Genomic DNA, 27,870 nt, shown 5'->3' with positions numbered 1-27,870 from the left:
GAGCTTTACATCAAACCCTTTGCTTCTGTGGGGCCCGAGGTGGTGACTTCAAGGCAGAGGAAAGGATGCTGAGGGGCTGAGAAAAACTCAGTTCTGCTAAATCTTGGTTTTTTTAAACCAAATGAGTGTCAAGTTCAGGCTGGAAGCAGTAAGGCTGCAATAATTCTTGATATCCCTCCAAAACCTGGCAGGGATAAATTGTGTCTCCTGCTTTCTTTTAAACAATTCCAAGATGATTATAGCATCCATAGGTTGCTTGGATGGTTGCTGATTGGTCCCAATGAGTGGTGAAAGCTCCTCCAATGTTTGAATCCATTCCCAAGAAACTTTTCCTTGGGTGGAAAGAACCCCTTCTCTGAAGGAGTGTGACCAGCACATAACAAATAACAAAATATGAGCTCTTTTAGCTCACTTATTTCACTTCTTCACTGACAAAGTGGAGCCTGGGGCTTGGAAATGATGCTGGACCCCCCAAAACTCCCCTCAAAACTCCAGTCATTGGAAGATCTTCCAAAGGATGGGATTTCTTTCCAAACTGATTTGTTGTAAGTTTTCTAGAAGCACCAAAATCAGTTAAAAGTTGGGGATGCTGCAGTTTCCAAGTTGAGAGGCCAGGGGGATTTGTCCCTTCTGGTGGGATTTTTCAACCAACAAATCATTGCTCTAACCAACCACCTACAACAGATCCCTGAATTCATTCCTCTCCCTCCACTTCTTCCCAATTTCTGCTTCATATATTTTTTTTTCTCCTTTCCAACCTCTTAGAATAATCCAAGAGTTAAGAACTTGGCTCCTATTTTCCCTCTTCCATCCTGGTTTTGGGTCAGTGCTGCAGGATGGGGTTGCAGAAGGGGTTTTCTTGTTGTTGTGTTCAGCAGAAATATATTTTAAAGCCACTCTCTAGGGGGTTTCATTCCTCTGTGAAGGTTTTTTATGGAGGTAATTTCAATATGCAAAGTGACCAGATCTGTTTTTTAAAGCAATTGCTCTCTCTGGTTTGAGAAATGGAGTTTGTTCTGCCTTGATGCAAAAAAAAAAAACCAAAAACCAAACAACTCTGAGATATTTGAGTCAGCAGGGAAAACCTGCAGTATTGATTTGGAAATGGATAATTGATTGTAACAATAAATCACTGGGCAGTATCTAGGCAAAATTGATTTTTTTTTTTTTCCTGTTGTAATAATGAATTTGATATGCACCATAACCTGTTTATGCAGGCACTGAGCAGCCCAGTGATGATAATAAATGATATTTGGTCCAAACCTCTCCAGTGTGATGGGGATGACTTTCCTCTTTGTCTAAAAACCTGAAACACACTGCTGGAAAAATCATAGAATCATAGAATGGGCTGGCTTGGAAGGGAGCTCAGAGCTCATCAAGTCCAACCCTTGATCCACTCCCCCCGTGGTTCCCAGCCCATGGCACTGAGTGCCACAACCAGGCTCTTTTGAAACATCTCCAGACACGGAGAATCCACTACTTCCCTGGGCAGCCCATTCCAAGGGCTGATCACCCTCTCCAGAAAGAAATTCTTTCTCAGCTCCAACCTAAACCTCCCCTGGCACAACTTGAGACCCTTTGTGCCCTCTTGTCTTGCTGAGAGTTGCCTGGGAAAAGAGCCCAACCCCCCCCCTGGCTCCAACCTCCTTTCAGGGAGTTGCAGAGAGTGATGAGGTCTCCCCTGAGCCTCCTCTTCTCCAGCCTCAACACCCCCAGCTCCCTCAGCCCTTCCTTCCTCCCAGGAATTCTGCTGGATCCCTTCCCAGCCTCCTTGCTCTTCTCTGCACCTGCTCCACCACCTCAAGCTCCTTCCTGAGGGACTTCCTGAGCTGAGGGGCCCAGAACTGGACACAGGACTCAAGCTGTGGCCTCCCCAGGGCTGAGCACAGGGGCAGAATCCCTTCCCTGGACCTGCTGGCCACGCTCTTCCTCAGCCAGCCCAGGATGCCATTGGCCTTCTTGGCCACCTGGCCACACTGCTGCCTCCTCTTCAGCTTCCTGGCAAGCCAGACTCCCAGCTCCCTTGCTGCAACCACTCCCTGCCCAGCCTGGAGCTCCCCAGGGGCTTCTTGTGGCCAAAGTGCAGGACCCGGCCCTTGGAATCTTCAACCTCATCCCCTTGGGATCAGCCCAACTCTCCAGTCTCTCCAGGTCCCTCTGCAGAGCCCTCCTGCCTTCCAGCTGATCCACACTTCCCCCCAGCTTAGTGTCAGCTGGGAATTTCCTGAGGATGGACTCAATGCCCTCCTCTAAATCCTCCCTCAAGATATTAAACAGCACTGGGCCCAACACTGATCCCTGGGGGACACCACTAGTGACCGGCCGCCATTTTGATGCAGCCCCATTCAGCACCACTCTCTGGGCCCGGCCCTCCAGCCAGTTCCTAACCCAGCACAGAGTGAGATAGGGAATAAATAAAAGTGTATCTTTCCCTATAAGAATTCCTTCCAGCACGCTAAGTAAAAACTCTCCAGGGCTTGGAAACTTGGAAGGACCAGCTAGGACCCAGAGGGTTTGAGCAGAAAAATGTTGATGTCCAATCTTCTTCTGAGTCCAACCCAGTTAATGTGGGGGTTTTCTTGAGCAAATTGATGGGAGCTGTAAGAAAGAAAAGGACAAAAAGACACATGGGGAAACATGGTGTGATGAGGAGAGCTCAACAGGGCTTTTGTGGAGGCTTCGTGTGCCCATGACATCCTGAGCACCTCAGGCAGGAGATTGGGTTGATATCATTGGCTTGGATTTCCTAAAGCCTTTTTGATAAGATCCCTCAGAAAAGGGTTCTGAAGAAATGAAACTGCTGGTTTTGTGACCAGCAAGTGATGTGGTAGGGAGGGAAGGATGGAAGGAAAACCTGATGGCTGCTTTCCAGCATCCACGGGGAAGAAAAGATCCAAGAGAATATGGATTGCAGGGCTTCTTATGGATCTCCAGGGCTTATGGATCTCCAGGGCTTTTTGCAAAGAGAGAGGTGGCTGAGATAGATGCTTGGCTGTGTCAGGAGTCATCATCCCTCCTAAAACCAAGGAATATCTTTAGGAAGCAAATGAGAGATTGGTCTTGGTTAATTAAAATGTTGCTGACTCTGGTGGATGCAGAATTCACTCACGTGTGGGATGGGCAATGAGTTTATTCCCAAGAGGTTTGGCTTTTCTTTATAGGGATGTACAGAAGGTGCAGGAATGTCTGTGGGATTCCAGTGGCACAGAACTGAGAGCTGCTGGGGTTGATCTTGGTATCCTGGAGTCAAAAAGAAGCAACTTTGGGCTGAAAAGGAAGTCACGGTGGCTGCTCAACCCCAGAGCTGATGTTTTTAGTGGTGTGGGTATTTTAGTGGAATGGAAAATCCTTCAAAAGGGAGACAATTTACTGTATAAATCCACTGTCTATATAGCCATCCACTGCTAGACACAATGCCCAGTTTTCTTTCTGCCACTGTGAATCATTTGAGACAGGATTTATTTCTCTCCTCCCAAGAACAACCGAGTCGAAGACTTGTTGCTCTTAGAAAAATGGAGCCTTTTTTTTTTTTTTTTTTACCACTTATTTTTGGAGAGAAATGAGACCAAAAAAATAAAAAAAAGAGTCAACAATAATATCTCTTCTTTTCCAGAGCATCAAAGTGAGCTGGTTGCCTCCACCACCAGGTACTCAAAATGGATTTATTACAGGCTATAAAATCCGACACCGCAAGACAACCCGCAGGGGGGAGATTGAAACACTGGAGCCAAACAACCTCTGGTACTTGTTCACAGGTCAGTGTTTGCCTGGTACAGCCTTGCAAGGGTTTGATGAATTAAATGCTCTGGGAATAAAATAGACTTTCACTTCAAGGGAACATTGATTTCTTTGCTGGCAGGGAGCGTGTGTTGTGTGCTACAAAGGCAGGATGCTAGTGGTAGCTGTGGAGGGAAATAGTTTTTTTTTTTCTTTAATGCTTTTATCCTATGTTTTTCTCCTGGAATTTTTATCATTAGTTAATGAATGACTTAATTTCATTAATTAATGCATTTTCAAGCTGTATTTTTGGGTGTCCTTGGATGGTTGGGGTTTGGTTTTTAGAGCGCTGGGTCAGCATCTGGTGTTTCCTCAGAGGGGATTTCCAAATGTCCTGATGTCTTTCCCAAGATTTTTGCAATGGGAAGTGTCTCCTCACTCAATAAAAAGTCAAAACTAAAATTGGGATGAATGAAAAGTAGCCTGATGAGCATCCTAAGGGTAGTTTGGGGTTCTGGTTGGGTGAAAATAAATTGCACCTTAGGTCGTGCATAGCACCCAAGGCATCACCAGAGAAAGCAGCAAAACATCAAGGGAGCAAATAAAAATCTGGCAAGTTTTTGGCCCTGAGTTTGGTTTAACAGTGATTTTAACAGTGACTTAATTTCATTAATTAATGCATTTTCAAGCTGTATTTTTGGGTGTCCTTGGATGGTTGGGGTTTGGTTTTTAGAGCGCTGGGTCAGCATCTGGTGTTTCCTCAGAGGGGATTTCCAAATGTCCTGATGTCTTTCCCAAGATTTTTGCAATGGGAAGTGAATAAAAAGTCAAAACTAAAATTGGGATGAATGAAAAGTAGCCAGATGAGTATCCTAAGGGTAGTTTGGGGTTCTGGTTGGGTGAAAATAAATTGCACCTTAGGTCGTGCATAGCACCCAAGGCATCACCAGAGAAAGCAGCAAAACATCAAGGGAGCAAATAAAAATCTGGCAAGTTTTTGGCCCTGAGTTTGGTTTAACAGTGATTTTAACAGTGACTTAATTTCATTAATTAATGCATTTTCAAGCTGTATTTTTGGGTGTCCATGGATGGTTGGGGTTTGGTTTTTAGAGCGCTGGGTCAGCATCTGGTGTTTCCTCAGAGGGGATTTCCAAATGTCCTGATGTCTTTCCCAAGATTTTTGCAATGGGAAGTGTCTCCTCACTCAATAAAAAGTCAAAACTAAAATTGGGATGAATGAAAAGTAGCCAGATGAGTATCCTAAGGGTAGCTTGGGGTTCTGGTTGGGTGAAAATAAATTGCACCTTAGGTCGTGCCTAACACCCAAGGCATCACCAGAGAAAGCAGCAAAACATCAAAGGAGCAAATAAAAATCTGGCAAGTTTTTGGCCCTGAGTTTGGTTTAACAGTGATTTTAACAGTGACTTAATTTCATTAATTAATGTATTTTCAAGCTGTATTTTTGGGTGTCCTTGGATGGTTGGGGTTTGGTTTTTAGAGCGCTGGGTCAGCATCTGGTGTTTCCTCAGAGGGGATTTCCAAATGTCCTGATGTCTTTCCCAAGATTTTTGCAATGGGAAGTGTCTCCTCACTGAATAAAAAGTCAAAACTAAAATTGGGATGAATGAAAAGTAGCCAGATGAGTATCCTAAGGGTAGCTTGGGATTCTGGTTGGGTGAAAATAAATTGCACCTTAGGTCATGCATCATACCCAAGGCATCACCAGAGAAAGCAGCAAAACATCAAGGGAGCAAATAAAAATCTGGCAAGTTTTTGGCCCTGAGTTTGGTTTAACAGTGATTTTAACAGTGACTTAATTTCATTAATTAATGCATTTTCAAGCTGTATTTTTGGGTGTCCTTGGATGGTTGGGGTTTGGTTTTTAGAGCGCTGGGTCAGCATCTGGTGTTTCCTCAGAGGGGATTTCCAAATGTCCTGATGTCTTTCCCAAGATTTTTGAGGGAAGTGTCTCCTCACTCAATAAAAAGTCAAAACTAAAATTGGGATGAATGAAAAGTAGCCAGATGAGTATCCTAAGGGTAGCTTGGGGTTCTGGTTGGGTGAAAATAAATTGCACCTTAGGTCGTGCATCACACCCAAGGCATCACCAGAGAAAGCAGCAAAACATCAAGGGAGCAAATAAAAATCTGGCAAGTTTTTGGCCCTGAGTTTGGTTTAACAGTGATTTCACCACAAATCCATCCTTTAGGATCAGAGGGATGGAGCCTTGCCCTCCCTGGAAGTGTTCCAGGTCAGGTTGGATGGGGCTTGGAGCAACCTGGGCTGGTGGGAGGTGTCCGTGCCCATGGAAAGGGATTGGGAATGGATGAGCTTTGAGGTCCCATCCAACCCAAACCATTCCATGATTCTCTCCATGTCTTTCTGGATCCTTCCTTAAATATGGCAAATCCAATGGACTCAGAATTTCATTTTACACCAAGCCTATTGCAAACTTTGGTATTGTCATGATTTGTTTTTTCTTTCTTCTTTCTCTATGATTTTTATTTCACCTTTTTTTTTGTTTTCCCCCCTTTTTTTTCCCTTTTTTTTTTTCTTTTTAACCAGGACTTGAAAAAGGAAGCCAGTACAGTTTCCAGGTGGCTGCCATGACAGTGAATGGGACAGGGCCCCCCTCGGACTGGTACACAGCAGAAACACCTGAGAATGATCTTGATGGTAAATTCAGCTCTCCTAAAACACTGCTGTCTCCCAAAACCTCCCAAAAACCTGGGAGCTTTGGGTGATAAGATTCTTGGGGTCTCAACACCCATGAATGATTTTTTTGCCTTCTTCTGGATCCCCCATGCCTTGTATTCTGTTTTTCTGTCCTCACCAAGGAGCCAGAAGTCTTTGTTCAAAGAATTCCCTGCCAGGCTTGAGCACCTTTTGCAAGCCCAGGGTGAAGGGAATTTCTAAATCCCTTGGTGCTAAACATCAGCAGTCAAAAGAAACAATGAAAACACTGCCAAGAATGCTAACAATTCACTAAGCAAATATTCAAATAGGGCCAATCCTGTCTCCTTTATTTGCAGATGTTAGAAAAGCAGCTTGGCAAGCAAGCTGAATAATTAGTGGGAGCTGATGGGATTGGAGATACCTGGGAAGAGTGCAGATGCTGACACAAAAGGGAAAAAAAAAAAAAGATGGAAATGAAAGGGTTAGACTGGGACATTTGAAACAGCAAAGGAATAAAAGGAGGGTAATGAAAAAGTCTACCTGCAAATAAAAAAAAAATAAAATAAAATAAATTAGAGCACAAATCAAATGGAACAAAGAGCCTGACAGATGGAAACCACAGACAATCCATAAGCAAATATGTGGGAGAAAGGAGATGAATAGAAAATAAAGGGAACCTGATGAAAATTGCTCTGCTTTTTAAAACAAAATAAGTCACCTGAAAAGGATCAAAGGCAAAGTGGATGAAAGAATAAATAAATAATCAGTTGAAATGGGCCGTAGGGCTTGATGTTACCTTCCTTTTGCCTGGCCAGATTTCCTTAGGATCTCCCAAGCAAATTGGAGAATTCCTGCCTTTTTTTGTGTCCCAGTTTTCCAGCAGGAAAATTGAGATGCCAGGAGGTTTTCTCAGCAAGGTGCAGAGATGCTGCTCCCAGACCTGGTGTCACTGAGCCCTGAGGTCACATCCTGCCTGGTGACACTTTTCCAGTTGTGCCTTGGCTGGAAATGCTGGTGTCAGGGTGTAAAGAGCTGCAGAAGAGAAATCCTGAAGTCACAGCAGGATGCAAGGAGCATCTTTGGGAAGGTTTGGTTGGGATACAATGCCCAGGATTTTCCCTTGAAGTTTTGGTGGATGCACGGAGAGATGGTGGAGACCCAGGATGGAGGTTGGTGCCCAGGATGGAGGTTGGTACCCAGGATGGAGGTTGGTGGCCAGGAGTCAGTCCCATCCCTTTTTCCATGCTTTTCCATCCTCAGTTATGATGAATACCCCTGGTGAAGGGGTGTTCCAAGTCGTGTCCCAGCTCCAAACCCTCTGGAGTGCTGAATTCCTGCTAAATCCTGCAAGTGGCAGCTGAGCAGGGCAGGGCTTGGAGCATCAGCTCTGCTGCCCTGGTAAATGCATTTTTCTCTTTGTTTTCCCTGCATCAGCAAGGTGGAAAAAACATGAACAGAATCCTGGAGATCCGAGTCAAGTCCCCATGGATATTAATTTTAATTAGTGTGTTTTGTTGGACTGATTAGAAAGCCAAACAGAGCTGCTTCTTCAAGCTTCCCTGGAAAGCTCACCTGCCTTTACTGACAGCTGGGAAAGGTTTAAATATTTATTTTAAGCCTCAATTTTATTTTTTTTTCTGGCCTTTCCAAAGAAAAAATAAAAAGCAGGGCTGTCCCCAAGGGGCCTGTGGAAAAATAGCTTCAGCAAGGTGACAAGAGAAGCTGCCATCACCTTTGGAAAGGTGTCCTCCAGGTTTCTGATTGCTGCCTGGAACAGATGGAATTTGTTAGCCAGATGAGGTGGTGATCCAGGTTAGCTCTAAATTAGTGCTTGAAGAGCCTGAGAAGCTTGGGATAATATAAATCATAATGTGATTTATATTGAAAAAAGGGTGGAAGGAAATGGGATGAGGCAAAACCAGCCCTGACTTGGGAAGATGGCTAAAGAGACCCAAATGTAAAGCAGTTTTCAGGCTTGATAAGGGAATTAAGGACCTTGGAATAGCCCCAAGGACAGGCTCAGATGGAAAGAGGCTCCAAGAGCCATGGGAGAAGATTTGGCATCCCAGGAGATGTCACAGCTGGTTTTGGGGGAATCCAACTCTCCCTAAGGGAACAGAGCAAGAAATTTAACATCAAGAAATGTGATTTCAGAGGGAAATCCCATGAAGAATCCTCCCCTTGTGGACCAGAACCTGGTCCATGGGAATCTACAACTCCAGCTCATGTATCCCAGCCTGGAATTTGCTTAAAAATACCCAAAGATGGCCTGATATGAGATCAACTCTTGGTGTACTTAAGAGAGGGACTAAAAATGCAGCTTTTGGGGGATTTAAAATGGGGAAATTATCAGGATCTTCATGCAGGAGGATGGGATCTCAAGGTGGCTTCTCATGGAATCAAGTGCAAGCCCTGGAGCTACAGGAGACCTCTTGGTCTGGAATGGGCAATGGGATGATAAAATAAGCAGAATTCTGAGAGAAATGTTTCAATGAGAGCTTTTTTTTTTATATATCTGGGTGCTGGGACCCTGGAAATCAGCAGAACCATGTGAGGGTTTGGATGGTCCATTTCAGGATGAAGAATGGATGGATTTAGATGTTTGGCTGGAGTCTTCCCTTTGGAAAACATCCTTGGTTGTTTGAGGGGAGAAAAAGGGTTGATTCTGACCTCTAACTTGGGATCTTTGGTTGGGAAATAATGGCAGAAATTAAGAGCTGTTTCCCTGGACAGACTAGAGAGTTGGGCTGATTCCAACGGGATGAGGTTCAACAAGGCCAAGTGCCGGGTCCTGCACTTTGGCCACAAGAAACCCCATGCAGCGCTACAGGCTGGGGACAGAGTGGCTGGAGAGCAGCCAGGCAGAAAGGGACCTGGGAGTCTGGATTGACAAGAAACTGAACATGAGCCAGCAGTGTGCCCAGGTGGCCAAGAAGGCCAATGGCATCCTGGCATGTATCAGAAACAGCGTCACCAGCAGGTCCAGGGAGGTGATTCTGCCCCTGTACTCAGCGCTGGTGAGGCCACACCTCGAGTACTGTGTCCAGTTCTGGGCCCCTCAGTTTAAGAAGGATGTAGAGGTCCTGGAACAGGTCCAAAGGAGGGCAACCAGGCTGGTGAAGGGACTCGAGCACAGGCCCTATGAGGAGAGGCTGAGAGAGCTGGGGCTGTTCAGCCTGAAGAAGAGGAGGCTCAGGGGGAGGCTCATCACTCTCTACAACTCCCTGAAAGGAGGTTGGAGCCAGGGGGGGGTTGGGCTCTTTTCCCAGGCAACTCTCAGTAAGACAAGAGGGCATGGTCTTAAATTGTGCCAGGGGAAGTTCAGATTGGATATTAGAAAGAATTTTTTCACAGAAAGGGTGATCAGACCTTGGAATGGGCTGCCTGGGGAGGTGGTGGACTCTTCGTCCCTGGAGACATTTAAAAAGCGACTCGATATGGCACTCAGTGCCATAGTCTAGTGACTGTGGCGGTAGTTGATCAAGGGTTGGACTAGATGATCTCTGTTTAAGAAGTTTAAGAAGGATGTAGAGGTCCTGGAGCAGGTCCAAAGGAGGGCAACCAGGCTGGTGAAGGGACTCGAGCACAGGCCCTATGAGGAGAGGCTGAGAGAGCTGGGGCTGTTCAGCCTGAAGAAGAGGAGGCTCAGGGGAGACCTCATTGCTGTCTACAACTCCCTGAAAGGAGGCTGTAGCGAGGTGGGAACTGGACTCTTTTCACAGACGACCTTCAACAAGACAAGAGGACACAGTCTTAAGTTGTGCCAGGGGAGGTTTAGGTTAGATATTAGAAAGAATTTCTTCACGGAGAGGGTGATCAGGCTATGGAATGGACTGCCCGGTGAGGTGGTAGATTCTCCGTCCCTGGAGACATTTAAAAAAAGACTGGATGTGGCACTCAGTGCCATGGTCTAGCAACTGCTCCGGTGGGTCAAGGGTTGGACTAGATGATCTCTGAGGTCCCTTCCAACCCAGCTAATTCTATGATTCTATTAAAAACAAGGCTTTTTTTTTTCCAGAAGAAGTTTGAAAGGAAGGTTGATGAAGATGTAATTAAAAGTGATTTATATGAAAGCTGAAAGGAAAAAAAAAAATAGAATTGACAGACAGCTCTGTGTTGATTATTAAAACCAGTCCAAAAATGAGTTTTATAGGCTCTAAAAAGTAATTAAACTTGTTCACAAGCTGCTTCTTGGCTTTCTGAAAGAAGAAGTCAGGGTTTAGCTCTGAAGTTTGGTTTGTAAGAAATCAGGTGAAAGATTTCAGGAGCACCTGGAATCCTTGCTCTTGTCTCCAGGTGTCACTCCTTGGGATGCTGGGATCTCCTCTGCTGCTTTCTGGGATTTTGGAGGCTTTGCTGAGGGGTTTCAAGGCTTTAAATGGTTCTGTGCTCCTTGGGGCTTTGGGGGAAGCGTTTTGGTTTCAGGCTGAGCTGCTGAGGAGGAGTTGTTGGGGTAAGAAGGTTCCTTCTCCTGTCTGTATCCTACGGGATGGGGAAGGGGTTGGGGGAGCACAGGAGGAGCTGGAACCTTGGGATCAGGGGGGGAAGTGCCAGTGTCTGCTCCAGGGTGTGTGTACTCCAGGGAGTGTGTGCTCCTGGGAGTGTGTGCTCCAGGGAGTGTCTGCTTGGGTGAGTGTGTATTGAGGTGAGTCTGGGCTCCCATGAGTGTGTACTCAGGGGAGTGTGTACTCTAGGGAGTGTGTATTTGGGTGTGTGCTCTGCTCTGTTTGCTCCAGTGAGTCTGTGCTCCCATGAGGATCTACTCAGGGGATTGTGATACTCCAGGGAGTGTGTACTGGGGGGAATGGGTGCTCTGCTCAGTGTGTACTCCAGTGAGCATTCTGCTACGGGTGCAATTTGTTTGGTTTTTTAATTATTATTATTGTGAGTAGCAACTTTTCAGTGAATTATTCAACTTTTCAGTGAATTTTGCAACTTTTCCATGAATTTTTCTGTCAACTTTCCAGTGAACTTTGCAGCTTTCCAGTGACTTTTCCCCAGCTTTGCACTTTGCTTAGAAAAATGTTAATTTTTAGTTTTTTTCTTATTTTTTCCAAGGTTTCCAGTGGGAATGCTTCACACCAGGGAAGTGCTTTTTGTTGGAGTTTCCATCCTTTTGTCCCATGACTCTTTTCTGGGGTTTTGTTTGGGTTTTCCTACCTTCTCCTTGGTGTCTTCCATAGAAGCTTTCAGCTATTATATCCCAAGCCTTTTTTGGGGGGGAAAAATAGTAATTTGTCTCTTTCTGCTCTCAAAAAGACAAGTTACTGTGCAGCTCCTCTGAAGAGACTTGTGATATGGTGGTTAGCATGGAAACTCAGACAAAAGGCATTTCCTCATCTGACCTTGCTGTAAAACTACCCCTCCAGAAGGGAAATAAGTGATTAATTCCTACTTAATGAATTTCAGCCAGGAAAACCTGTAAATAAACCACCAATAATTTCATTTTTGGAGTAGCTTGCAAGCAAAGGTTGAAATTTACTTCTGGGTTTTGTGGGGAAGAGAGAGATGATGGCCAGGATAATCTAGGATGTTGTTGATAAATTAAATATTATGTTTAAATAATCTGTGAGCACCAAGAGGACTCATCCAGGCAGCTGTCAGGATCCTACTGAACCTGGAAGTAGAGCAGGGAAAAGTTGTGAATCCAGGTGATGGGTTGGATTTTCCTGCTAAATCTCTCTTGCATCCTGATGCTAAAGGTGGAAAGCAGTAGGAGATGTTGTGGTGAAAGCAAGGGAAGGATGGAGCTCAGAAATGGAACTGCTTGGAAGCTCTGCATGAACCCTTGGGCTCTTGGTTGGGGCTTTTTTTGCGCTGAGGTTTTAATCAAAACTCGAGTAGAATATTAATTGATCCTTTCTCTCTCTTGTGGTTTTTTTTTTATTTCTTTGTTCATTTTCATCTCAGAATCCCAGGTTCCTGACCAGCCAAGCTCTCTTCATGTCAGGCCCTTGACCACAAGTATTGTCATGAGTTGGACCCCACCACTCAACCCCAACATCGTCGTCCGCGGGTACATCATCGGCTACGGCGTGGGCAGCCCCTACGCAGAGACCGTGAGGGTGGACAGCAAACAACGGTATTATTCCATAGAAAACTTGGGTGAGTTGTTGGCTTCATTCCCTACCTTTCATGGCACAAGGATCTTCTGCTTTTGGAGGTTTATTTCCAAGATGTTCCTACTGTGGTTTTTTTTTTTCTGGCGTTTTCACCCTCCGGGTTTTGTTCGGCTTCGCCTTCATAGAATCATAGAATTAGCCGGGTTGGAAGGGACCTCAGAGATCATCTAGTCCAACCCTTGACCCACCGGAGCAGTTGCTAGACCATGGCACTGAGTGCCACATCCAGTCTTTTTTTAAATGTCTCCAGGGACGGAGAATCTACCACCTCACCGGGCAGTCCATTCCATAGCCTGATCACCCTCTCCGTGAAGAAATTCTTTCTAATATCTAACCTAAACCTCCCCTGGCACAACTTAAGACTGTGTCCTCTTGTCTTGTTGAAGGTCGTCTGTGAAAAGAGTCCAGTTCCCACCTCGCTACAGCCTCCTTTCAGGTAGTTGTAGACAGCAATGAGGTCTCCCCTGAGCCTCCTCTTCTTCAGGCTGAACAGCCCCAGCTCTCTCAGCCTCTCCTCATAGAGTCTGTGCTCGAGTCCCTTCACCAGCCTGGTTGCCCTCCTTTGGACCTGTTCCAGGACCTCTACATCCTTCTTAAACTTCTTAAACAGAGATCATCGAGTCCAACCCTTGATAAACTAACTCCACAGTCACTAGACTATGGCACTGAGTGCCATATCGAGTCGCTTTTTAAATGTCTCCAGGGACGAAGAGTCCACCACCTCCCCAGGCAGCCCATTCCAAGGTCTGATCACCCTTTCTGTGAAAAAATTCTTTCTAATATCCAACCTAAACCTCCCCTGGCACAGTTTAAGACCCTGCCCTCTTGTCTTGCTGAGAGTTGCCTGGGAAAAGAGCCCAACCCCCCCCTGGCTCCAACCTCCTTTCAGGGAGTTGTAGAGAGTGATGAGGTCTCCCCTGAGCCTCCTCTTCTCCAGCCTCAACACCCCCAGCTCCCTCAGCCTCTCCTCATAGGGCCTGTGCTCGAGTCCCTTCACCAGCCTAGTTGCCCTCCTTTGGACCTGCTCCAGGACCTCTACATCCTTCTTAAACTGAGGGGCCCAGAACTGGACACAGGACTCGAGGTGTGGCCTCACCAGCGCTGAGTACAGGGGCAGAATCACCTCCCTGGACCTGCTGGTGATGCTGTTTCTGATACAGGCCAGGATGCCATTGGCTTTCTTGGCCACCTGGGCACACTGCTGGCTCATGTTCAGTTTCTTGTCAATGCAGACTCCCAGGTCACTTTCTGCCTGGCTGCTCTCCAGCCACTCTGTCCCCAGCCTGTAGCGCTGCATGGGGTTGTTGTGGCCAAAGTGCAGGACCCGGCACTTGGCCTTGTTGAACCTCATCCCGTTGGAATCGGCCCAGCTCTCTAGTCTGTCCAGGTCCCTCTGCAGAGCCCTCCTGCCTTCCAGCTGATCCACACTTCCCCCCAGCTTAGTGTCAGCTGGGAATTTCCTGAGGATGGACTCAATGCCCTCCTCTAAATCCTCCCTCAAGATATTAAACAGCACTGGGCCCAACACTGATCCCTGGGGGACACCACTAGTGACCGGCTCCTCAGGATCCTCTCAATATATCAAATTTCCTTCATCAAAAGCTGATTTTATACAGTTGATCCTATTCAATCATGTGCTGTTAATCCTGATTATTATTTGTGCCAAGACTTAAAGATGTTTTTCCCCAGGCTGCTCCTACCCCATTGAGTGGCGATCGCACAGCTCGGGTTTGGGGTCTGTCAAAAGGATGCTGAGAGTCAGGGGGTTATTTATTAATTATGGAACAACCTCTCTCACACTTCAGCTCAATTCTGAGCCTTCTGTGGAAGGATCTGGATCCTTCCAGTGGTGGCAGATCAGGGAAACAGCTCCTTTTTTTCCCCCCTCTTTTTTTTTTCCTCTTCCTTTTTTCCTCCTCTTCTTTTTCTTCTTTTTTTCCTCTTCTTCTTGATTTTCTTTTCTATTTTTCAGTTCCTTGCTTGTGATTCTCTTATCACTGCCAGGCCTGTTGACTGATTAATGAGCATTTTACCAATATTAAAAACTTCCCAGCTGCCAGGTGGGACTTTTTTTATTTCTCAGAAGGATTTCAGGGCTGCTCCAACTCAGAGGCCACGAAGCAATGAACTGACCTGGGCTTTTATAGGAAAAGCTTCTTCATTAAATAAATATTTAAAAGAAAAGAAGTTTTACCATGGAAAAGTAATGCAAATATAAATCAGAGACACCACAGTGGCTGCAATTAATTACAGCAAACTTTTTGTAGATGATAAAGGGGGGAAAAATGAAATATGGGAATTAATTGTTGCATATTCCAGGGTTTTAATGCCATTATGGGTACCTCATTCTGGGGTTTTTTTTATAACTTAGAGGAATAGGTAGGAGGCCTCTGCTTTTCTGTGTGTTAGTGATATCCCAACAGCAAAAAAGCTTGAAAAAAAAAGAAGTTTTTGAGTAGGAAGAAGAGAATAATTCTGCAGGTGGGAACTGAGCTGTGGATTGGAAAGCCTGAGGCTCAGTTTGCAGGTGAATGGGAATTCCACCATAATGATGCTTCCACCTGAAGGATGCCCCAAACTTTTCTGTTTATAAAAATGAGTATTTTCCAGCTGTTCCATCCCTTGACAAACTAAAGAAGATAGGAAAGCTGAACCAAATTCCAGAGACTTCCTAAAACGGGGACTTTCTCCTTCAGAGCACAGCCCTTCCCTAAGTGAGTACAGGAGAACAATGCCTCATTTTAGGAAAGTTTTTAAGCCTTGAATAAACCTAAGAAAAAGCTGAATCCATCTCCCCAGGAGTACAGGAATTCACCCTCTTGAAAAGAGTTGGATTGAGAAGCTGGAGAGCACATCTTGAATTATTCTTTTCCTGTCTCTTTTTAACTGGGCCCTTTGATCCTCCTGGCTCAGGAATGAAAGCAAAGAGCAGAATGTGCAGCAAAACCCCAGCCAAGACTTTTCAAAGTTTATTCCCTCTCCTCTCAACAAGCCCTGAAGCTCCAGACATCTGCAAATGGGAAGATCTGATGAGAAAACTGGTAATGGATGAGAGCAGCTCTTGCTTAATTAGTAGTTTGGAGATTATGAGCTACTAGATGAATAATAATGAGGTGTTAACCCACCCAGGTAAGTCATTTGATGGTGTAGGAGGGGCTGAAAAGTCTCTCCTGGTCTGTAAGGACCAACAGAAAGGGCTCTGAATGGCACCATCAGAGTTGCAGCTCTTGGGCTTTGCAGATCCCCGAGGTATTCAAGGAATCAAACTTAAAAAAAAAAATTACCTAAAAAAAATCAATTATCACAGGTGACAAGCAATGAAGATAAAGCTTTTACACCTGAATTTAGATTTTAACAAACCTACTGAGAGGAACACAAAGAGTTGTGTTTGAGTCTCCTTCATCTTAACTGCAAATCAGATGAAATTTGACCTCTACCCATAAAGGAAGAAAAAAAGAATTTTGTTTTATTGCAAAGAGAGAGCAAGAAGCTGCTGCTTTTTCTTTAATCCTTGCAGATGACAGTTGGGGATTATAACAAAGACATGAAAGGGAGGGGAGAAGCTTTTTGATGGAGTTTGGGGTTGTTTTCTCCCCTTTGCGTTTTTAATACGAAATGGAGCAGCTACAAAAGAAAAGAAAAAAGATGTTAAATTTTCTGCATCTCCCTCTTTCCCTCCTAGAACACATTAAAGCACCACACTAACAAGTTAAAGACACTTCCAGGCTCCAGGGATTCTTCATTTGCTTTCTTGTCTGTCATTTAGAGGACTCTGCCAGTTCTGCAAACATTTCCCCCTCCCGTTTTCTTCCACTTCTCCCTGACTTTGCTTTAAAAAATTCTCCTGTGCAAAAGGATCAACTCGGGATCTGTGCATTATTTTCATGCCAAAAGCTCCTCCAGAACTCCCCCAAGCCAGATATTTGGTGGGGATTTTAAGTGTTCTTCTATTCCAGGGAATTTTAGCCTCCCCATATTCCTACTAGAAGGAAATTTTTGGTGCATTTCTGACTTTCCTTGCAGGACTTAGAATCATAGAATCACAGAATGGGCTGGGTTGGAAGGGAGCTCAGAGCTCATCAAGTCCAACCCTTGATCCACTCCCCCCGTGGTTCCCAGCCCATGGCACTGAGTGCCACATCCAGGCTCTTTGGAAAGATCTCCAGACACGGAGAATCCACTACTTCCCTGGGCAGCCCATTCCAATGCCTGATCACCCTCTCCAGAAAGAAATTCTTTCTCAGCTCCAACCTAAACCTCCCCTGGCACAACTTGAGACCCTTTGTGCCCTCTTGTCTTGCTGAGAGTTGCCTGGGAAAAGAGCCCAACCCCCCCCCCCGGCTCCAACCTCCTTTCAGGGAGTTGCAGAGAGTGATGAGGTCTCCCCTGAGCCTCCTCTTCTCCAGCCTCAACACCCCCAGCTCCCTCAGCCCTTCCTTCCTCCCAGGAATTCTGCTGGATCCCTTCCCAGCCTCCTTGCTCTTCTCTGAGCCTGCTCCAGCACCTCAAGCTCCTTCCTGAGGGACTTGCTGAGGGGCCCAGAACTGGACACAGGACTCAAGCTGTGGCCTCCCCAGGGCTGAGCACAGGGGCAGAATCCCTTCCCTGGACCTGCTGGCCACGCTCTTCCTCAGCCAGCCCAGGATGCCATTGGCCTTCTTGGCCACCTGGCCACACTGCTGCCTCCTCTTCAGCTTCCTGCCAAGCCAGACTCCCAGCTCCCTTGCTGCAACCACTCCCTGCCCAGCCTGCAGCGCCCCAGGGGCTTCTTGTGGCCAAAGGGCAGGACCCGGCCCTTGGAATCTTCAACCTCATCCCCTTGGGATCAGCCCAACTCTCCAGTCTCTCCAGGTCCCTCTGCAGAGCCCTCCTGCCTTCCAGCTGATCCACACTTCCCCCCAGCTTAGTGTCAGCTGGGAATTTCCTGAGGATGGACTCAATGCCCTCCTCTAAATCCTCCCTCAAGATATTAAACAGCACTGGGCCCAACACTGATCCCTGGGGGACACCACTAGTGACCGGCCGCCATTTTGATGCAGCCCCGTTCAGCACCACTCTCTGGGCCCGGCCCTCCAGCCAGTTCCTAACCCAGCACAGAGTGCTCCTGTCCAAGCTGCGAGCTGCCAGCTTTTTCAGGAGGATGCTGTGGGACTTGACTTTGTTTAGACCTTAATTCTGCATCTGTAAAAAATAAAAATATATGAACAGGCTTTTTCCAGTCAAAATATTTAGGATCTATTGGCAACAGCTGGAAAAGCTGAATATTTCCCTTTGTTGGTAAGGAAGAGCATCCCCAAGAGCAACTCTTAATATAAATATGAGCAAGAATATTTTTGGCCAAGGGAAGTTGGACCAGGTGATCCTTGAGGTCTCTCCCACCTGGTATTCTCTGATTTGATTTTAATATTCATTCATAAACTGAAAAAAAAATAAAAGAGAAGTTCAGAACAGCTACAACCCGGAGCAACAAGAGAGATGATCTTTCCCCATGATGTTTTGTTGTTATTTTTCATGTCTAAATGCCTGAAAAACCTTCCCCACACACAATTTGACCCTCCTGGTGCATTAGTGGTCTTTCCATCTCAGGGAGCATCCCCAGTCATTTTTTATTCATTTCTCCATATGTCTTACACTTTGTCTGCTCCACCACTGGAGTCGAGCTTGGTTTGTGGCATCCATCCCAAAGGTACCTGAGCTGCAGGGGGGTTTGGGGGTTGTTTTCTTTCTTCTTTTCCATCCCTCCTGCCAGGGAGTGCACTGAGCTTGCCAGGCACCCTGGGAGCTGTAAAGGTTCACAGCTCTGCAGGAGCTGAGCCCCAGTTCTCAGCTTGCTCTGATCAGCCTGGGCTTGGAAAAAAAGGCAAAAAGGCAAAAAAAGCAACAACAAAAAGGCAAAAGCCCTGTGGTAGGATGCACCCAGGAGGGAGATGATTTTCTGACTGTTATTTTATGACTTTATTCCTAACCCAAGTGAATCCCTGGATTTCCATCATCAAGGGAAATACTTCCCCAAAGCCAAGGCACCAATCCCTTGCATCCCAAACTCATCCTAAATGGACACAGAGCTGGGATAGGAGTGGAAGGAACAGTCTAGACATGGATTTCTTTCCCAGAAAATGCAGGATGGGACATCCTGAAGCTCTCAGCTCAAAGAAATCTTCACAGGGAATCTGGAGAGTGAAAATAAAATTAAAATATGTAATCCTAAACCAAGTGAATCCCTGGATTTCCATCATCAAGGGAAATACATCCTCAGAGCCAATGCACCAATCCCTTGCATCCCAACTCATCCTAAATGGACACAGAGCTGGGATAGGAGTGGAAGGAACAGTCTAGACATGGATTTCTTTCCCAGAAAGTGCAGGATGGGACATCCTGAAGCTCTCAGCTTAAAGAAGTCTTCACAGGGAATCTGGGGAGTGAAAATAAAATTAAAATATGTAATCCTAAACCAAGTGAATCCCTGGATTTCCATCATCAAGGGAAATACTTCCTGAAAGCCAAGGCACCAATCCCTTGCATCCCAACTCATCCTAAATGGACACCAGAGCTGGGATAGGAATGGAAGGAACAGTCTAGACCTGGATTTCTTTCCCAGAAAATGCAGGATGGGACATCCTGAAGCTCTCAGCTGTAAAGAAATCTTCACAGGGAATCTGGAGAGTGAAAATAAAATTAAAATATGTAATCCTAAACAAAGTGAATCCCTGGATTTCCATCATCAAGGGAAATACATCCTCAGAGCCAATGCAGGGATCCCTTGCATCCCAACTCATCCTAAACAGACACCAGAGCTGGGATAGGAATGGAAGGAACAGTCTAGATATGGATTTCTTTCCCAGAAAATGCAGGCTGGGACATCCTGAAGCTCTCAGCTGTAAAGAAATCTTCACAGGGAATCTGGAGAGTGAAAATAAAATTAAAATATGTAATCCTAAACAAAGTGAATCCCTGGATTTCCATCATCAAGGGAAATACTTCCTGAAAGCCAAGGCACCAATCCCTTACATCCCAAACTCATCCTAAATGGACACCAGAGCTGGGATAGGAGTGGAAGGAAGAGATGAAATCAGTCTAGACATGGATTTCTTTCCCAGAAAATGCAGGCTGGGACATCCTGAAGCTCTCAGCTGTAAAGAAATCTTCACAGGGAATCTGGAGAGTGAAAATAAAATTAAAATAGGTAATCCTAAACCAAGTGGATCCCTGGATTTCCATCATCCAGGGAAATACTTCCTGAAAGCCAAGGCACCAATCCCTTGCATCCCAAACTCATCCCACCTCATCCTAAATGGACACCAGAGCTGGGATAGGAGTGGAAGGAGAGATTAAATCAGTGCATTATTAATGGATTTCTTTCCCAGAAAAACATGGATTTCTTTCCCAGAAAGTGCAGGATGGGACATTCTGAAGCTCTCAGCTGTAAAGAAACCTTCACAGGGAATCTGGGGAGTGAAAATAAAATTAAAATAGGTAATTGTAGTGAGACAGGACCAGGTGCCCTGAGTTATTGATGAGTGGGTGTGGGTTCACCTGTGTCTGGCCTCCCTCCTGAGCATGTGCAGGAGCAGGGGGCCAATAAGAGAGCAGCTGACACCCCCGGAGGGAGCTCTCACTCTTCAGTGAGGATGGAGAAGCCCCCAGCTCGAGGAGCCCCAGGAGCAGGCAAGAAGGGGTAGATCCCGGAGCCCCAGGAACAGCCCACATCCTGGTGACCCTCAAGCACCTCAGCCTCCATCCTTCCCAGGACAGCAGCAACTGCTGGTGAGGGGGGTTGGGATGTCCCCATGGATCCAGCTCCATCCAGAGCTGGTTGGGAACTGGCAGCATTCCTTAACTTTTTATGGCACAGGAATTATCCCCATGTTGGGTCTTCCATTGCTCCCAGAGATGGGTCCAGCTGAGGCACAAAGGTGGTTCCAGCTGTAGGTTTGAACTTAAAGAAAGTGATTAAAGAACTTGAGCTCATTCCTGGTGAAGAAACCACCATCAAATTGAGACCCAGGTTTCCCAGAGAAGCTGTGGCTGCCCCATCCCTGGAAAAGTTTGTGGAGAGCTTGGATGGGGCTTGGAGCAGCCTGGGATGTGGGAGGTGTCCCTGCCCATGGAAAGGGCTTGGATTTAGATTCATTTTAAGGTTCTTTCGACCCAACCCAGTCTGGGATTCCAGGAGAAATGATGGGAAGAAGAAGGATGGGCAGCAGTTGTGCTTATCACTTCTGTCGCATGGGTGTTTTCCCAACTTTTTCTCCTTTTTCCTTGTTTTTCCTTTTTCCTTGTTTCCACCCCAGACAGTCTCTAACAATCTCTGCTTTGTTTTGCCTCATTTCTTCTCTCCTGCAGAGCCAAGTTCCCATTATGTCATCTCCTTAAAAGCCTTCAACAACGCAGGGGAAGGAGTCCCTCTCTATGAAAGTGCCACCACCAGGTCCATGACAGGTGAGTTGCAACCTCCAGCTCACGAGCTGCTCCTCCTCAACAAACTTTTGCCTCCCCCAGGAGCTCATCCAAGCATTTTGGTCAAAGCAATGGAAGAAAAAATTCTTTGGCTCCCTGCTAGAATAAATCAGCTTCATTTTTCACTTGATGCTCACGTTGAGCCTTTTATCCTCTCCAGAACTTGGCTTGAAATGGGATGGGATGCTCATGAGTGCTTGCTCTTCTGGGTGGGTTAACATGGGTGAAGCATGACTCCCAGATAATTCCAAGATCAGGGGAGGCTGATGGTGAAGAATTTGGCTGATTTCAACCCCAATGAAATGATTTCTTGGGTTCTGAAGCAGTTTAAATGCAAGGGAGCTGATGAAAAAATCTCCCTGCTGCATTCGTGCACATTGACAGCATAGAGAGAGGGCTTGCAAAAGGTAAAGGAATAGATTGATGAGTATTTTTGGGGCAGGATAAGGGATTTGAGCAGCTGTTTTTTCACAGGTGCATTGTTGGGATGTGATCAGAGTTCCAAAATCTGATTTATTCTTCCATCTTCCAGGCTGCCTCGGGGTTTTTCCACCCTTGTTGATGGGTAGGGGTTAAAAGAAGAGAATTTTTTAAAAAAACCCAAAACTCCAATATATTTGTTTTTTCCTTGGAGTGCCACTGGCATTTGGGAAAGGTTTTTTTCCTTGGATTTCACCCATGGTGTTCAGAGCTGCCTGGAAGGGGAGCTGTGTCACTGAGAGCAAACCCAATGACTGACGCTGGCTTGGGTGGACAGCAAGGAAGAAAGCAACCAAATGGCCCTTCTGGGGCTCTCCAAGGGACAAAACATGGTTTTGTGAAGTATTCCCATAAAAATCTTGGAAAGGCAGAAGGAAAAAAAAATCTAAAATAAAAGAAATTACACAATGAAGGGCAACTAAGGAGCTACATTAGATGTAGGGAGTGTCAGGGAACTTCTGACTCCAAATTATTTATCTTTCTTCTTGTCTGGAGCCTACAAAGGTCATTATTGCTGAATGTGTGTCTTGTAAAATCTTTTTCCTGAGTTTGCCTCAGAATCCAAATTTAATTTTATTTTTAAGTTGGTTTTTTTGTTGGTTTTTTTTGCTTTTTTTCACCCTGTTGATTTTAGTTAAAACTTCCACAGCTGGCCTGTGGGATTTGAGTTTCTGTCTGAGTACAAATATATTTGATTCTCTCATAAATCAAATGCTGCCCAGGTGTGAAAAAGATAATTAAGGTTTGGGTTCTATGTTGGGGAATTGAGCTGCTCATCATCTGCAAAATTTGACCTCAGTGCTCTCTGTAACTGCTGGGAAATGTCTGTACCTGGAGCTTCCCCCCACCTCCCACCCATGGGACCCCTCCAGCAGCCTCATTCTGGGAAAACACCTCCAAAAGAGGTTTTAGCAAAACAGAAAAGCAGAGGACCTGGATTTCCTAACCCAGGAGCACTTCAAAAAGCCCTAAAACTCTGTGTGTGCCCATGTAACATCTGGAGAGATGTCCTTGGGTGTCTGCTTGGGGGATCTGGTTGAAAACTCAAGTTCCATCCCACAGAATGCTCACAAAGAGACTAAGGAGCTGTTTGATGTCAAGAGATTTCCAAGTTACAGATGTCCAGGTGGATATAAAATGTAAATGAAACTTGGGGGGGAGGTGGAGACCAGATTTGGGGTCTTCTTTGCAGCCTCCAATGGATTAGAGACATTTTCCTCCTCCTCAGGTCAGTAGGGATGTGTTTCAGGAATGGAATTCTCTTGGTTGGATGAAGCAAACTAAACCCAACTTGTTTCCATAACCTCCTCTGTGTCCACCATCCGTTTTCAGTCTGGGAAAGGAAGTTTAGAGGTTGGTAAAATACCAACTCAGCTCCAGGCACATCAGCTCCCACCATGAATTTGTGGAAAAAAAAATCCCAATGCAAACAGGCATTGCTCACCTTTGGAAAACATGAAATTCAGGAGAAGAAGCTGTTGCTTTCCCACTTTCAGAAGCTCAGGGCAGCAGGATTGGGAAAAAAGAAGAAATTCAAATAATAATGTTGGAGTTTTGGATCACTACAACAACAGATGGGTCCTTTTGTTTCCTTCTGCTCTCCTATTGGAACTTTTATGGGGTTTTTTTGGATGGAAGAAGCTACAAAAGAAGCTGGTAACATCCTTCTCTCCTCTGGTTTCCTTTCTGAAGGCTGTGACCTCCCCAGGTGCTGAATGATGAATTAAAATCCATAAACCAGAAGTGATCAAAGAGTGGCACAGGGAGCAGGCAAACTGCAGCTGCTGTCAGTGAGGAAGCAGTTGAGTCATTTATGCTCTGATTAATTAATTAGCACATTATTTTAGGGGGGAAAAAACAAACCCAAACACCACAAACAACAACAAGTCCTGTTGGAACTTTATTTAGAGAACTAAGGAGTGAGTAGAGACTGAGGCAGTAAATACAGGTTTAAGAGAGGCCAGAAGCTGACTGGGGACCTCAACAAGGCCAGAAATAATTAAACTGTGGAGAAACTGGTGCCTGTGGAAGTGCCATCACCCTGCAGCAACTCAATATTCCTGAAAAATTACTCCTGATTAATCCTGGAAAAGCTGTCAGGCCATGGCTCAGCCAGGAGCACTCTGTGCTGGGTTAGGAACTGGCTGGAGGGCCGGGCCCAGAGAGTGGTGCTGAACGGGGCTGCATCAAAATGGCGGCCGGTCACTAGTGGTGTCCCCCAGGGATCAGTGTTGGGCCCAGTGCTGTTTAATATCTTGAGGGAGGATTTAGAGGAGGGCATTGAGTCCATCCTCAGGAAATTCCCAGCTGACACTAAGCTGGGGGGAAGTGTGGATCAGCTGGAAGGCAGGAGGGCTCTGCAGAGGGACCTGGAGAGACTGGAGAGTTGGGCTGATCCCAAGGGGATGAGGTTGAAGATTCCAAGGGCCGGGTCCTGCACTTTGGCCACAAGAAGCCCCTGGGGAGCTCCAGGCTGGGCAGGGAGTGGTTGCAGCAAGGGAGCTGGGAGTCTGGCTTGCCAGGAAGCTGAAGAGGAGGCAGCAGTGTGGCCAGGTGGCCAAGAAGGCCAATGGCATCCTGGGCTGGCTGAGGAAGAGCATGGCCAGCAGGTCCAGGGAAGGGATTCTGCCCCTGTGCTCAGCCCTGGGGAGGCCACAGCTTGAGTCCTGTGTCCAGTTCTGGGCCCCTCAGCTCAGTAAGTTCAGGAAGGAGCTTGAGGTGCTGGAGCAGGTGCAGAGAAGAGCAAGGAGGCTGGGAAGGGATCCAGCAGAATTTCTGGGAGGAAGGAAGGGCTGAGGGAGCTGGGGGTGTTGAGGCTGGAGAAGAGGAGGCTCAGGGGAGACCTCATCACTCTCTCCAACTCCCTGAAAGGAGGTTGGAGCCTGGGGGGGGTTGGGCTCTTTTTCCAGGCAACTCTCAGCAAGACAAGAGGGCACAAAGGGTCTCAAGTTGTGCCAGGGGAGGTTTAGGTTGGAGCTGAGAAAGAATTTCTTTCTGGAGAGGGTGATCAGCCCTTGGAATGGGCTGCCCAGGGAAGTAGTGGATTCTCCGTGTCTGGAGATCTTTCCAAAGAGCCTGGATGTGGCACTCAGTGCCATGGGCTGGGAACCACGGGGGGAGTGGATCAAGGGTTGGACTTGATGAGCTCTGAGCTCCCTTCCAACCCAGCCAATTCTATGATTCTATGAATAATTAACCCAGGCAGAGTTTATTGCACAGGAAGTGGTGCTCAGGGCCTGAACCCCAAAACCCACCCAATCCCAGAGATGTGGAAGAGGAAGAAGCCCACTTGACCATGGATGTGCACGTTTTTCATGAGATAAATGAGAGTTAAACCAGGATCTTCCCTTCAGCAGGGAAGTTGCTGCATCCTGGGATGCCCAGCAGATGTTCTTGTGATGCAGATGTTTCTTTCAAGGGTCTCAAGCCACCAAAAAAGCCTCAAAAAGGCTGCTGGGAGAGGAAATGTCTTTAAATATGTTGTGCTAAAGAGGTTGGAAGATGGCACACTCTCTGCTTGGGAGGTTTGTCCAATAATGGGTTCTTTCTAGAGTCATAGAGGTGCTTCAGTCATTTGATGATAAAATGAGAACCATTCTAGTGGTGGAATTTTTCAAGAACAGGTAAATAACTTAAAAAAAAAAAGGCACTGATTTCATCTCTCAGGAAGCAACCCCAGCCTGGAAATGTTTAAACAAGGCAGGTGAAAAGCACTCAGGGCTGGGTAGTTTGGTTGTGGTGATGTAACTGAGATGTGGTAGATGGCTTCTCATTTTGTGCCTTAATGCCTTTCTTTCTGTTCTCCTCCTGTTTCTCCTCCTCATTAATGCCATGCATTTAACCCATTGTGCTTGTGTCCCCCTTTGGTGGCTGTTTGTCTTTTGCTTTGGTTCTTTTTTTTTTGGTTTTGTTGTTTTTTTGGTTCTCTTTCTTCATTTCTTTTGGAATGCTCGTTTGGTGCTGAATGGATCCAGATCCCATTGACCCATTAGAAGTTGATTTTTATCCTTTGCTTGACGATTTCCCTACCTCAGTCCCAGATATCTCCACCCCCATGCTCCCACCAGTAGGTGTCCAGGCTGTTGCACTGACACATGATGCTGTGAGGGTCATCTGGGCAGACAACTCTGTCCCCAAAAACCAGAAGACACCAGAGGTTCGGTTCTACACGGTCCGCTGGAGGACGAGCTACTCCACGAGTGCCAAGTACAAGGTGAAATTTGACCACTTTACCCATTTAGCTGCTCTTTCAACTCTTTTTGTTTCCTTTGCCAAAGCTTTGAGTTGCTTTTCATACCTTCCCTTAGCAGGAATTCCCATCTCAAGCCAAAGGAAGCTGCTGCTTCCTAGAAATCCGTGTGCTTAGAGGGATGGGAGCGATGGGTTTGATGCCAGACACTGAACCTTTTCATCTTTATCAATCAGATATTAATGATTAGTAATCAATAATTATTAATCTGGTAGGGCAATTATGTAGGAGGAAATACCAGTGGCAAACTTGGAGCAAGCTGGAAGAATCGCTGCCTGTGGCAGAGGTTTGGAACTGGATGGTTATCAAGATTCCTTCCAACCCAAACCAGGCTGGGATATTCTTTTTCAGGCTGTCTGGCAGTCCCAGGTTACAGATTCCCAAGTAACCCACCCAGGTTACAGATTCCCAAAAAACCCACCCAGGTTACATATTCCCAAATAGCAAAGAGTGAAAGGAATGCCAAGGAGGTGGGGAAGGGGGTGAACAAACCCCTCACCCTATTTATTAACCCCTGGTGTGCATCCCCATGAGCACCATGGGGATGGGGAGGGGTCAGACCTGAGGTTAAGCTCCCAACTAAACATAAAATATTTGTCCTCTATAGATTAAAAAAGTGGATTAAAAAGTCAAGATTCCAACCCAAACCAGGCTGGGATTTTCTTTTTCAGGCTGTCTGGCAGTCCCAGGTTACAGATTCCCAAGTAACCCACCCAGGTTACATATTCCCAAATAACAAAGAGTGAAAAGAGTTCCAGGAGGTGAGGAAGGGAGTGAGCAAACCCCTCACCCTATTTATTAACCCCTGGTGTGCATCCCCATGAACACCATTGGGGTGGGGAGAGGTCAGACCTGAGGTTAAACTCCCAACTAAACATAAAATATTTGTCCTCTATAGATTAAAAAAGTGGATTAAAAAGTCAAGATTCCAACCCAAACCAGGCTGGGATTTTCTTTTTCATGCTCTCTGGCAGTCCCAGGTTACATATTCCCAAAAAACCCACCCAGGTTACATATTCCCAAATAGCAAAGAGTGAAAGGAATGCCAAGGAGGTGGGGAAGGGAGTGAGCAAACCCCTCACCCTATTTATTAACCCCTGGTGTGCATCCCCATGAACACCATTGGGGTGGGGAGGGGTCAGACCTGAGGTTAAGCTCCCAACTAAACATAAAATATTTGTCCTCTATAGATTAAAAAAGTGGATTAAAAAGTCAAGATTCCAACCCAAACCAGGCTGGGATTTCCTTTTTCATGTTCTCTGGCAGTCCCAGGTTACAGATTCCCAAAAAACCCACCCAGGTTACATATTCCCAAATAGCAAAGAGTGAAAAGAGTTCCAGGAGGTGGGGAAGGGAGTGAGCAAACCCCTCACCCTATTTATTAACCCCTGGTGTGCATCCCCATGAACACCATTGGGGTGGGGAGAGGTCAAACCCAAGGTTAAACTCCCAACTAAACATAAAATATTTGTCCTCTATAGATTAAAAAAGTGGATTAAAAAGTCAAGATTCCAACCCAAACCAGGCTGGGATTTTCTTTTTCAGGCTCTCTGGCAGTCTCAGGTTACAGATTCCCCAAAAACCCACCCAGGTTACATATTCCCAAATAGCAAAGAGTGAAAAGAGTTCCAGGAGGTGGGGAAGGGAGTGAGCAAACCCCTCACCCTATTTATTAACCCCTGGTGTGCATCCCCATGAACACCATTGGGGTGGGGAGAGGTCAGACCTGAGGTTAAACTCCCAACTAAACATAAAATATTTGTCCTCTATAGATTAAAAAAGTGGATTAAAAAGTCAAGATTCCAACCCAAACCAGGCTGGGATTTTCTTTTTCATGCTCTCTGGCAATCCCAGGTTACATATTCCCAAATAACCCACCCAGGTTACATATTCCCAAATAGCAAAGAGTGAAAAGAGTTCCAGGAGGTGGGGAAGGGGATAAGCAAACCCCCACCCTATTTATTAACCCCTGGTGTGCATCCCCATGAACACCATTGGGGTGGGGAGAGGTCAAACCCAAGGTTAAACTCCCAACTAAACATAAAATATTTGTCCTCTATAGATTAAAAAAGTGGATTAAAAAGTCAAGATTCCAACCCAAACCAGGCTGGGATTTCCTTTTTCATGCTCTCTGGCAGTCCCAGGTTACAGATTCCCAAAAAACCCACC

General features: G+C 46.0%; 1 protein-coding gene across 1 annotated transcript in view; it reads left to right on the top strand.

Moving 5' to 3' along the window:
• DCC (DCC netrin 1 receptor) overlaps positions 1–27,870 on the top strand; it is a 459,073-nt gene that overhangs the window by 355,296 nt on the left and 75,907 nt on the right. The window contains exons 13-17 of the mRNA XM_030468363.1: positions 3,614–3,755; positions 6,283–6,393; positions 12,304–12,498; positions 20,859–20,954; positions 25,487–25,665. Of these exons, the coding sequence (XP_030324223.1) occupies positions 3,614–3,755; positions 6,283–6,393; positions 12,304–12,498; positions 20,859–20,954; positions 25,487–25,665 (723 nt within the window). The remainder of the gene's footprint in view (positions 1–3,613; positions 3,756–6,282; positions 6,394–12,303; positions 12,499–20,858; positions 20,955–25,486; positions 25,666–27,870) is intronic.

The sequence above is a fragment of the Calypte anna genome, chromosome W, assembly GCF_003957555.1.
Source record: "Calypte anna isolate BGI_N300 chromosome W, bCalAnn1_v1.p, whole genome shotgun sequence".
Lineage (NCBI taxonomy): Eukaryota > Metazoa > Chordata > Aves > Apodiformes > Trochilidae > Calypte > Calypte anna.
The sequence above is the reverse complement of the archived record's forward strand: the minus strand, read 5'-3'. Positions and strand labels throughout refer to the sequence as shown.